The sequence below is a fragment of the Zalophus californianus genome, chromosome 14 (assembly GCF_009762305.2).
Source record: "Zalophus californianus isolate mZalCal1 chromosome 14, mZalCal1.pri.v2, whole genome shotgun sequence".
NCBI classification, from domain to species: domain Eukaryota; kingdom Metazoa; phylum Chordata; class Mammalia; order Carnivora; family Otariidae; genus Zalophus; species Zalophus californianus.
Genome location: NC_045608.1, coordinates 67782554 through 67795535, shown reverse-complemented (window position 1 = coordinate 67795535; position 12982 = coordinate 67782554). Strand labels below are relative to the sequence as shown.

The 12982-nt window shown below is 38.4% G+C and overlaps 1 protein-coding gene across 8 annotated transcripts in view; it reads left to right on the top strand.

Annotated features, from left to right (window-relative positions):
- Positions 1–12982, top strand: part of SMAD2 (SMAD family member 2) — an 82931-nt gene that overhangs the window by 16974 nt on the left and 52975 nt on the right. For all 8 annotated transcript variants that reach the window (XM_027577385.2, XM_027577384.2, XM_027577382.2 and 5 more), the window contains one exon: positions 6380–6668. In XM_027577385.2, the coding sequence (XP_027433186.1) occupies positions 6433–6668 (236 nt within the window). In that variant the 5' untranslated portion in view covers positions 6380–6432. The remainder of the gene's footprint in view (positions 1–6379; positions 6669–12982) is intronic.

The following is a 12982-nucleotide window of genomic DNA, read 5'->3' as shown; positions in this document are numbered from 1 at the left end:
TCATTCATATTTCAGTAACTTGATCATAAATCTAGTTTTCTTATTCCATTTTGTCTTCGGCTTGGAGCATATTGACATAGATTCCTTGTAAAAACCTAAATTCAGTCTATTATTTCAAGACTGTTGGCTAAATATATCTTAGCTACTTAAAACGCTCAACTGGTTGAAATGTATTATCAGCATTACTGAAAAATATTTTACTGAATAATTTAAAAATTCTCCAGAGATAATTAGCCAGGTGTCAGCCAGCCATGGTTACAGAGACATGACAAGTTGAGGCTGGTAACTTTCAGTGATTACATCATTCCAAAGTGGTCATAAGTGCTGTTCTAAGACATGGGACACTGAGATCATGTGGTTGTACTAGGCCATGAGGTCACTCAGATGACCCAGAGTAGACTTAAACTTTTCATGTGTTTATTTCCATGAAGAAAAAAAATTTAAAAGGTTTCATAGAAAACTTTTAGGTCCGCAAGAATACATCTGAACTCCTAAGAAACATTTCTCCTAACAAAAGTGTCACAGAGAACCTGTTGCTCAGATTCTTCCTACTGCTGAGAATCCCTTTCAGTGTTGCTGATTATACGGAAGTTTAAGTTTTGTTCATTTTCTTAGGTTGAATTCTCATACATGAATTAATTGAACCAAAGGTGTAGACACTTTCAGATAAATTCTTGTTATATTTTGCTTGTTCTGTCAGTTTTTCACAAGGAACAGGGATCCCTCATGGAATGTACAGAGTTTTGTTCTAAGGCTAAAATTGGTGTGGGGCCAGAACTGGACCTGGAGGGTCCTTAGAAACCACGCCTGGAGACTGGCTGCCTCTTGTTTTTCAGCAGGACTAGGTGTCTCTGCCTTGCTTGGGCACACTTTTACGTGTGTGCTGACTACCCTCTCCCGGGCCTCTGTGGTCTTTTGGTCATGTGGTGATCACGGTGACTTAAATAAAGGCCTGCATAATGCTCACCCTGTAACAGCCTTCAGATTTGCTTCTCTTTCTCTGTTCCAGATGGTGATTTGTCTACCATCACATGCTCTTCAGTTATGTTCCTTAGTGGTAGTTGTCTGTGAATCCTCCTTTTCCCTAAGATGTCTACATCCACTTGGTCAGTAACCGGTGAATCGTCTCACGGCTAACTGAAGGAATACTACTCTAACTTTTGTCTTCAGCTCCGTAATCCGAGCCGGCTTTCCTCTCCCCAGTGGCCTACTGCATTGCTTCCTCGTACCCCATATTGTAGCAATACCTAGATTTTTTTGTAACTCCTAAAATGCTGCCTATCTCCAGAAAACATGCTGGCTGAACTTTCTGCCTGATGTTTTCTCCTCTCGATGTCTTTTCAGGCTTCTGCTCTGGTGTCTTTCTTGTGGTACCTCTCCCTTCTAAAGGTTGAATTAATAAGCATATTCTCCAAACCCGGATAAGACTATATTACATGGTATTGAGGTTTATACAGTTGGCTCCCCTTCAGCATGCTTGTGGCAGAGTAGGAATTCAGCAGAAGCCCAAGGTAGCCAGCTATACCTTTTGCTGCCTGGTAGTCCCAAACATCGACTTTGGTGGATTATTACGTGTGTTTGATGGAATTTTGTGGGTTCGCTTTATTTGTCAAGTTGTAATTTTATGTACTAGAGTGCTTATTGAAGTGTATTATGACAGAGTTTACCACTGTGGACAGCTTAACAGGGCTACTCTCAAGTTCTCTCTGTTCTTTACTTACCCTACAGATCTCTAGCTCAGAGCGAACTTCACTTTCTCACCAGTTCTGCTGTATTGCTAAAGAAAGTCACATAATCCTGCTTATTTGCTCCTATCAAATTTTTAGTGTCTAAACCACAGCTGGGCTATCAAGAGTGCCTGGGCAGCATTGTGATGTGGAGTTCCAGGAGATGTCCCTTAAAAAGTGTATCCATGGCCAAATCAGTTATGAAATTTGGCATACTGTATTGCCTCTTCTGAGACCCTTGGGACAGTCTCCTGAATTGAGGCTGGGGACCTTAACCTCATTACTGGTTCTTCCCTTTTGAGGGAATGAATAGGGTTATTCATTAGGTTGTGACCATTTTTTTTTCTAGCAAACTATACCAAGGCCTAAATATCTTCAGTTGGGAGATCATTTTGAGAATGGTCTTTTGAGAATCCCAAGTCCTTTTTTGAGAGTTATACTTCTGTTTCTTTTTCTTTTTTTTTTTTTTTTTAGTAAATGTGTAGGTTTATTACAACAACCTTACTACCATGCAGATTCCATGCAGTTTTCTATGGAGACCGTCAGAGAATATACCTCTTTCTTTCCAGTCTTTATGCCTTCATTTTTCTTTTTTTTCCCCCCCTCTTTCTTGCCTTACTGTGCTGGCTAGAACATCCAGTTCTTTATTAAATAGAAATGGCAACAGTGGACATCCTTGTCCTATTTCCAGTAATAAGGAAAGGGGAATTTAATGTTTCACCCATTACATATGTTGCTAGCTCTGGGTTTTTCATAGATGTCCCTTTTCAGAATAAAGAACTTCTTCCTCTTTTCTGTTTTTCTACTTCCAGTTTGCTGAGACTTTTTAATCATAGATGGATATTAAATTAACATTGTCAAATGCTTTCTTTTTTCTGTATCAGTTAAGAGAATCATAAGGATTTTCTCCTTTATACTATAAATGAGGTGCTTGATTTTTTTTTTTTTTTTTTAATGTCAAGTCAGTTTTGCTCCCTGGGATAAATCCCACTGGGTGATGATATTACAGTTTCTGTATATGTTACTGAATGTGACTTGCTAATATTTGTTACAGATTTTTCCATCTAGGAGTAGAAGACCTTTGCTTTGTGTTAGTGCAGGATCTTGGGTCCGAGCCAGTTTCTTGCTCCTGTGCCAGGGTCAGGTAGCTTTTTCTACTCATTCCTTAGCATCAGTGTATCTTTGTCTGGGACTGGTGGTAGCAGTGTCTCCTGCCTTCCTCTAGCAGAGTAGACTGTGGTTATTGTTACATGGTGAAAGACTTGTTTGTGTGTGGTAGGTGGGCAAGTAGGTTCTGCCCCCTACCTCTCCTCCTCCCCCAACAGTACCATAGCTTTTGCTCCACTCTTTCCCTTGGGCTCTGGGTGTGGAAGGCTTTCCTGATTCTCCCCTCCTAGTTGAAGGCTTTTGTTTCACAGGAGATACACGACTAAGGGGGAAGAGCTGTCTCCCATCTCTTGCCCCATGCCAGTCTTTGAAGAGATCTCAGTTGAAGCCCTTGGAGAAGAGCTTGTGAATGAGTGCAGTTTTCTTCGGTCTGGATCTTCCACAAATTCTTAACTGTCAATCCTAGCCGACACTCAGCCTTTATCTTTACTTCTGTCTCCAACATTCAGGCATTGACCATGACTGTGTTTCCTTTGTATCTGTGGGTTGATATCTGTCATCATTTCTGATAAGTTCTTGGCCGGTATCTCTTCATGTATTTTTTTCTGCATTAGTCTCTCTTTCCTCTCCTTCTGGGACTCCAGTTAAACTCCAATTAAACCCAGTAGACATTTGCTCTTGGATATTCAGGGCTTTTGGGGGTTTTTTTTTCATGCTTTTTTTTCCTCTTTGTGTTTCAATTTGGGTACTTTAATTTGACCTGTTTTCCAAGTTCACTGTTCATTACTGTCTGTTATTAAATCCATCTAAAGAAATTTTTTAATTTCTGAAACTGTATTTTTCATTTCTAACATTTCCCTGTGATTGGTTTTTTTCCAGCTTCAGTGTCTATAATGAAATTCTCCCATTTCTTTATGCGTGTTGTCTGTGTCTTCCGTCAGGTCCTTTAATGTTTTTGTCTCAGTCATTTTAGTCAGTTTAATAATTCCGACATCTGGGCCTTCTCTAATCTGATTATATTCATAATTTCATCTTTTGCCTGTGGCTTGCTATTCCCTGTATCTTGTAATTTTTGATTGCTGAATATTTGTATAAAAACCATACAGATTGAAGTAAATAGTATTTACTTCCAGAAAACTGCCCATCATTTCTTGTGTTAGTTTAATAGATGGTGGGGTTAAATCAGTAAGCTGTGTTGTTGGGCTAGTTCAGGGTTTTGTTGGAACTTCAGACTGATTGAGTTCAGATGTTCTGAGAGCAGGATTGAGACGTTGCCTTCCGAAGATTTGTTGTCTGAGTGTAATTCCGGCTAACTCTTTGTGCTGTGTATCTGAGCCTTCAGCTTTCTTGACCTGGGGCAGTTTCTCTGCTTTACAGCCCAATTGTCAATCCCTTGGTCATTCTGCGTTTCCTCTTGCTCTAGCCTTACCCTAGGCTTCTGTGCAGAGTGAGATCTCTCTCTGCTAGTAACATCTTCCAGGGGTTTCTTGCAGTAGCCCCTCCCTAATCCAGCCTTGGTAGTTCAGTGTCCAGAGTGTCTGGTGGAAGTTTTTCTCTTTGCTCCGCTGCCCCACCTCAGCTCTTGGTAGCTGAATGTCTGGGATCTCTTGGGTTGATTTCTCTCATTTGTCCTGCCCATTCTTTCCCCTCCTTGTTAGAGGACAGATTACCTGCATTTGAGGGAGACCATAAGTTTTCTTAGGGCATCTCTCAGCTTCCTAGGCCTCTCTCCCTACCTTAGGCATACTTTGACAAGCATGTAGTGGGAATGAGTGGTTGGATGGTACAGGTTTGCTCTGTGAAATCCTCGGAATTTTAGTATGTCTTGTCAGCATACATGTTGCTATTGACATTTATTAAAGAGTAGGTTGGTTTCTCCTTACCCTCCTCTAGGGTGGGATTCTTCCTCCTTAGCCACTCCACCAGGTAAGGAACCATTTGTGGGCCTCTATTTCATGGCTCAGCACTTTTCTGGAATTTAGTTCCACTTAGGTTACTTTGCATCCTGAACTCTGATGGGTTCAGAAAAAAACATGATTTTGTAGCCTTTATCTGGCTTGTTTTGATTGTTAGGGTGAAATGATGGTCTGTTGTCATTTCTACATCCTGATTAGAAATGGGGATCCTCTATACGTTTTACTTTGTAGCCTGGAAATACCTGCTTCATTCTAGCTGATTTTTTTTTGTAGATTTTTTTTTAAGATTTTATTTATTTATCTGAAAGGGAGAAAGTGAGAGACAAAGCAGGAGCAGAGGGGAGGGGCAGAAGGAGAGGGAGAAACAGACTCCCCGCTGAGCAGGGAGCCCAACACAGGGCTCCATCCCTGGACCCTGCGATCATGACCTGAGCCGGAGGCAGACGCTTAACCGACTGAGCCACCCAGGTGCCCCTGTAGATATTTCTTAGAGCTACATTTCTAAATCTTCATTCTTCTCAAGTCTCAGCTCTCCAGTTCCATCCTCAAGTGGTAAATGATCTTATCTCTTATTTTGAGATTAAAGTCATCCACTTGTGAAGAGTGTGGGGAGAATTTATGGTAGGCTCATAGAAAACTAAAAGCACATGAAAAACTGAGATCATTAACTGGGGAAAACAAAGAGTTGTACAAAAAGGGAAGATTATATAGTAGTTTACCACCAATCTCATCAGACAAAACTACCTTTGGGAGATAATTATTCAGGTTGGAGAAAAGTGAGCGGTTGTCATGTAAATCCTCATTTTCCAAAAACAGTAGATAATACCTAAACTTGATGTTTCAAGGGATACCATCATGAGCCTCTTACTTGAGGTATAAATAGCAAGAATCAAAGTTAAAAGATTTTAAGGAATTGTACTTCGGTGTGAGAAGAGTATATATATTTGACTTTAGTCATGACACATATTGTTTGTTACTTAGATAAAAATTAAAAAATATTTTTGAAAAGAGGCCTAACTTAAAGTCTTCTCAAGGGATCATAAAAGTGAACCAAACTATTTCTTCACAAGCTGTATTTACCTTTATTTTTTAAAATTTTTGTTGTTTACTTCACACATGATGCCTTTTCCCTTCTTACAACTTTAGATTTTACTTTATGATGCTTAGTTATGAAAACTTAAAACTTCAGGGAGAGTAGACTTAATACATTTTAAAAATATTTTTGTTAAGTGTCCTAAAAAAAAGTCAGAAAAACTTTCTGGTGAAAGTTTTAATGTTTGGTGAATTGGTTTTCATTATTTGGTGAAAATATTTTAATTATTGACACTATTAAAAGTTAAAAATGAAGTAGTATTTGTAGTGATAAATTTGCCCAGTGTTGGTAAAGATTTTGCTTGCAAAATTATTGTATTTGTCCACTTATAACATAGTTTTGTTTTTTAGAGTTTATTTCCACAGTTGCTTTAAAGTCATAAAGACATTATCATGGGAGAAAAAGATGACTTCTGAAAGTCTGCTCTGATGATCTGAATTTCTGTCTCATTTTCAAATTTGCTTTAGAGACAATGTTGAAGTTATGACTGGATTTTAAAGTTAGCCTCTAAACGATCCCTTCCATATCTTTTCTAGGTTAGGTAGAGGAACGTCTTCTCTCAGTGCGGGTTGTGGCCTTTGGTAAGAGCATGTCGTCCATCTTGCCATTCACTCCACCGGTTGTGAAAAGGCTGCTGGGATGGAAGAAATCAGCCGGTGGGTCTGGAGGAGCAGGCGGAGGAGAGCAGAACGGACAAGAAGAAAAGTGGTGTGAGAAAGCAGTTAAAAGTTTGGTGAAGAAGCTAAAGAAAACAGGACGATTAGATGAGCTTGAGAAAGCCATCACCACTCAAAATTGTAATACTAAATGTGTCACCATACCAAGGTAAGTGTCGATAGAGCAGAACTTCTGTGGTCATACTGTTGAAAATTGCTTAAAGGAAGCCAAAGGAAAGTTACTGAAATTTTGTTACTGTAAAGTCACCTGTGAATAGCGATTATTAAAACATATGACCACTCTAGGCGTTTCAGTTTTGTTTGATTAGTTAAGACTTGTTTGTTTTACAAGTCATTTTTCTTGAACAATGAAGTTTAATCAAGCAAAATAAAATACTTAGTTGTATTGTTTTATCTTCACTGCCTTCATTTATCCTCACTGCCTAAATGCTTCATTGTAGCTTATCCACATTTCTGTGATTGAACAACATTTGAATAAAGAGTCAAGGCTTTTCCTCTCATAGTGCAGTGGTGACTGACAGTTTTCTCCCACCTTGGTCAAAAGTCCAGTCAATATAAGAGTTAACAGAGGCAGCTAACACTGTGGTGAATTTTATTTATAAAAATTTTTGTTTTGAGTTGCAGCTTTACTTCTTAGAAAGAACAGTCTAGGGGGCAGCTTCTTAGATGTCCAGAGAGTCAGAACCTGGCGCAAAGACCTACCTACCTCTTGTCTTAGAAGGGCCTGTTACTTAAGAGGTTGAAGTTTTATTAGTGTAAATTTAATTACTTGTAGATAAGTACCACTGTCAGAAATGCCGTTTCTTTAACAAAGTAGCAAGTGGCTTTTAAGTGTTCCACTACTATTGGTAAACATTACAGGGTTTTGGGGAGTGGCAGCATATAGCATTTTCTAAAATGACTTCTGGTAGTGTCAGACATGTGGGCTAGCATATAGCACATGAAACCATGCTACTTGATTGACAGGTTTCCAGTGAGCTTTGGAAAATACAGTCTGGATGCTTGTTGATACTAGATCCCAGTAACACCAGCCTGTCTACTTACAGATACTAACAGTAGAATGTTTCCTGCTTTATTTGGTAGGTTAATTATCCATTTCTTTTATTTTACTTGTTTCATGTATATCTTAAATAAGAGTCACTTTTTTTGTTTATGCTTTTGTTTTACAAATGCTTATGAGGGCTTGCTGAATGCAGGGCACTATTTCTAGGCCCTTGGGAGTACAGTCTGACCAAAACAAAGTTCCTCCTCTTCTGAGGCATAGATCTACACTAGTAGATCTACTAAGCAAGCAAGTGGGTAAACTGATAATAATTTGAGATGATAATGAGTACAAAGAAAACCATGACTGAGGGATAAAAAAGCTGCTTTGGATTGGATTGTGACACTTAAACTGAGCTTTGAGAAGTAGCAGCTAGCTGAAGGGAGAGTCTTCTAGGAGAGGAAAGAGCCAGTGTAAAGACAGGTGAGAAATAGCTTATCGTATTGGAGGATTTTAAAAGGAGCCCAGTAGAGATGGAGGAATACCAAATGAGTATAAAACTTGGAAGGAGTCAGATAATACGGCATTGTAAGGCACAGTGGGCGTTTGAATTTTAGACTAAATATAATAGAAAGCAAAAAGATTTTTAAACAGATTTTTTTTTTTATTTAAGAAGTGGGGGCTGTGTGTGTGTATGTGTATGTAGGTAGTAGACTGCACTAGTGGGTCTGGAAGGAGGGAGATCAGGAGGCTAGTAAAGTAGTCTAAATGAGAGATGCTGGAGGGTAGACTGGCACGGTGGCTGTGCTGACACATCAAGTGGACAGATTTGGATGGAGTAGAATTGACAGGACTTGGTAATGAATTGGCTAAGAATAAGTCAAGCTACATTTGCTAATTTTTCATTGTATAGTGCCTGGAATTTCAGTTCGGTAAACATTTATCAAAAACACCCACTACATGTGTGATATGCTCTTCCTCGCTGGAGTTAAAATATGGTCTTTGCTCTTGAGTTGTTTTCTAGTAAGGGAGATAAACTTTACAAAATCAAGATCATTTCATAAGTAGTGTAGGTGTTAAGAAAGATGTGTGCTCAGGGAGTTATGTCCAGAGGAAAAGAATTTTGCCCACCCTGCAGCTTGTGGAGAGTTTCCTTCTGGAAAAAGATTGATGCCAGAGCTGAATCTTGATGGGTGCAAAGGAGGGATTTAGTCAGGAGAGGCCGGGTTCTCCCAGAGTGGCCCTGTGGTGTTGAGAGTGACGCTAAGGGGAGCACTGCTGAAGGGTGCTAAGCCGGCTGGTGTCCTGGGAGGCTGTAAAGTGGAGGCGGGATGTGGCTCGGCTGAGGCTGTGTAGGTGGTAAGGAACGACAAGGTGAACCTCAACCTGAGCGTGGGTGAAGGTGGAGTCACCGAAGAGTCTCAGCTCGGCATGTGGCTGCAGGGAGGAGAATGGTTTGTGAGACTGTCGAGAGTGGATGCAGGGAGACCGGTTGGTAGGTTCTCTTCCTCCTCCAAAGAAGCTGTGTGTGCTAGGAGCCAGGGAGCCACGGCTCTGTGCAGCCCGCCTCAGGCTGCCATTGCATTGCAGTGGTTCTAGACTGAGTGGAGCTGAGAGGAGAGCTGCACCGTCCCTTCCTTTAAGGAGACAGTGATACAGTAGGTAGCGCCCGATGATTCAAATATGTGCACGTCACCTTGGTCAACATTCTTTTCCTATTTTCCATTCTTCTTCGTATAGCCTATTTTTAAGATTTTTCCATATTCTAGGGCTTTTTCGAACATTAAAGACAATTTTTTTTTTTTTTTTTACTCTTTTACCTGAACAGTGAAAGTCAAGTGGTGGTTGACCATTACTGTGTTTTTTACAGTCAGAAGTTCTTTGAAGCTTGGAAACTTGGCTTACCTAATTTGGTGGGTGTTTATTTGTGTTTTGGAGGATTTTTTGGTAAGAAATGTAGATTTGTTAATACCACTTGTTGTCTATCAAGAAATTGAAGCTTCTTACACTATGGTTTGGTCCCGTATATTTTATAGAGTTGGTTTTGTTTTTAGTAGAAGAACAGTTAATATGTGTTAGATTATTAGTTATTTCTCAACAACTAAAGAGTGGTTGGGGAGTAGGGGCAGGAAAGGTCCATTATGGGTAAATCCAAACCGTAGTTTAGGAAAAATTATTTAACATATGATACAGAATGGATTTACTGTATAAATTTATGTACTTAAAATTGCAAGAAAGTTGTTAATAAAAAATCTTAAGGTTTTACAAACCCAAAAATACAAATAAGTTCATCTGATGAACATGAAACATAAATTACTTAATTTTTAAAAATGGCAAATGTTTTCTGTTAAAATATCTGTTGCATTGACTGTTAACTGTTTCTTCACCCTCGACCCCCTTTCTTTTAATCGTAAAGTGAGACTAAATTTAGGGCAGAAACAGTCCTGGCTCCATGTCCCTCCCACCCCTCATATAATTACTCAGCCTTCATAGCTTTGTCTCTGAAGGGATAGAAACTAGTTAGCACACATGTCACTGCTTCTTCCCCATTGTCGAATGTGGTGACACGAAGTGACTCATTGGTAGAACTTCACCTGTCAAGCTGCAATGAGCTGAATAGTACAAATAAAGCTTCATGAGGCTTTTATATCTCAGACATTTTTGAGACCAAGGAATGGAAGACAACTCCGTCATAAAATGAGAATGGCATTGATATTTGGGTAATGAATCAACCAGAAGAAGAAAAAGCTTTTAGTCTGTATTATCTACAATAAAGCAAAATCCAAACCTGCTGTAGGGTTGGAGACTCTAAAGTTAAAAGTAAGAGTCTGTGAGTTGTAACATGGCAATTTTACAATATCCGTTATATGTAAATGTGTAGGAATGAAGAATTCATTTTCATAAACATAAATTATAAGGGCTTGGGTGGTGCTTTGACCATGAAATCACATTTTTGATGTCTCATCCTAAGGGAACTGTCAGGAATATGGTCAAAGATTGCTGGTGTTCATTTCAGTTTTGTTTGTAATGGCAAAGAATTAGAAAAATCCCAATCCTGACCCTTAGTTTTCTTAACTCTAACAATAAAAGAAACTTACCAGCTCATTTTATACCAGAATTGAACATGAATAATAAAAGTTGATACTAGTGTTACTTATAAAAATAGATGCAAAAATTATAAATATCAGAAACTAGAGTTATTAAAAACAAAGTGACAAAATCATGACTAGGAAAGGTTTATTGCAGGAATGCAAGTATGATTCAACTACAGGAAATCTATTAATATGAGATACCTTATAGTCCTATTTAAGAACAACTCATTATCTTGATGGATCTAGAAAGAGGTTTTTAAGATTGTATTTATTTGAGAGACAGAGCTTGCACACGGGCGGGGTGGGGAAGGCACAGAGGGAGAGAGGGAGAAAGAATCTTCAGCAGACTTTGTGCTGAGCGCAGAGCCCATCGCCAGGCTGGATCTCAGGACCCTGAGACCTTGACCTGAGATGAAACCAAGAGTCGGACGCTTGACTGACTGAGCCACCCATGCGCCCTCTAGAAAGAGATTTTTATAAAATTCCATATTTATTCATGTTAACAAATTAGAAATAGAAATTTTCTTAACTTGATAAAACATACTTCTGAAAATGTTAACACTTAACCTTGAATCTTTAGAGAGAATACACCAAATTGTTAATAGTGGTTATTTATGGATAATCTAAGAAAAGGAATGTCCTGTAGTTTTTTCTTAATATGTGTAAATATATATATATATAAAAGTTTTTTACTTTTATAGCCAGCACAATTAAATGTTTAAATAGGATTTTTGGGCGATACTTAAAAACTTTTTTTTTTCCCAGTACTTGAACTGTTCTTGTCTTTACTTTTTTTTTTTTTACCCTTTGAAGTCATTTTTCTGTTAAAGGGCAATTATATTTCCATTTTGTTAACATTCTTTTAGAAATATATACATTTATATCTGTATTTTCCTTCAAAAAGTGTATTCCTTAAAAACAAAAAGTAGTATGTATACATGATTCAGAATTCACCCGCCTGTGATAACAGTGGGAAGTGTCTCCCCTACCCTAGTGTCCCCCATCTCCTTGCCCACTTTATTCAGAAATCCTTGTATTATCCGCTTTTTATGTATCCTTTCAGGATAATATGTTTCTTTTTAATGCTGTTACTGATTTTTGGTTTTGTTCTCCATCTTCTAAAGTTTTAAACATCAGAGTACTTTAAGTAAATGGATTGTCAACTTTTATTTCTAACTTCATATTCCTACTCTTTTACTTTTCTGTATAACCCAGGAAGAATTAAAGAGAAGTCTTTTTAAAAAACCCAAGCAGTGGTATCCTTCAATTCTTCTTAAACTAGTGCCTTTTAATTTTTCAGAAGAGAGTAAGAATAATCCTCTCTCCCTCATTCATAGATAGGTACATACAACTTATTAGTATCTGTGTGTGTGTGTGTGTGTGTGTGAGAGAGAGAGAGAGAGAGAGAGAGAGAGAGAGAGAGAGAGAGAGAGAGAGAGAGAAAGAGAGAATGTGAGAGAACTCTGAATTTGAGGTTTGGTAACCTGTTTTTGAGTCCACTTCAGTCCTGGATGAATGTGGATCCTGAGGCATGTGACTACTTTTTAATATTCATCTGTGAAAAAGGGGTGGTAGGTACGGCCTGAGTATTTCCTCAGTACTACTTTTGGGTCCTTTGAAATAATATAAATTTGGTTTGTGAATTGTGAAGCTCTATAATCATGAGTGTGATTTATTTGAACTATTCAGATATTCTGTGTCTTCATTCTCCTTCCAGTTACTCTAAGAGGACTTAAATTGTAGACATTAAATTGTATTGTCTATGCTTAGAAAAAGTTTCTGCCAGGCGACATTGCATTACGTAGAATTTAGTTTATTCAAATGTATAACATTTATTCATAAAATCAGTCAGAACAGTGAGCCTTTTTATAGCTGCAAATGAGAACTGTGAAATTGCGGGTCACAGCTACCTTCTATCAGCCTTCAGTTTGTCATTTTCTGTGTGTTCTGTGTGTAAATTGAGAAAGCCCTTCTGAGGAAGGTGTAGGGCCCTTTGAAACAAGTTTGAAAGATGCTTTAACCTTTACCTCGTACCTACATTTACAGTTAGGTGTTTTGAGGATGCTCTTGTTGCAGGACGCTGGTATTGAGAGCTCTTTTGTGTAGAGGATATATTTTTACCTAGGACATTTTTATTATTTATCTTATCAGGGAAAACATCCTGCTGTAGGACTCTTGTCTCTTCATAAAATTACTGAATTGTACCCAGATTGATTAATCTCTGTAAATGTAACGTTTAACACCTGATGCACTAAACATCCTCTCCACTTTTCTTGCCCCATTGATGCACTGTCTTGGTTTTAAAGAATACATTCATGAACCTAGCTAAAATAATAGGCATTTAAGAAATTACAACCATTTTTTGTTTTGCCAGCATCCTTGGTCTGT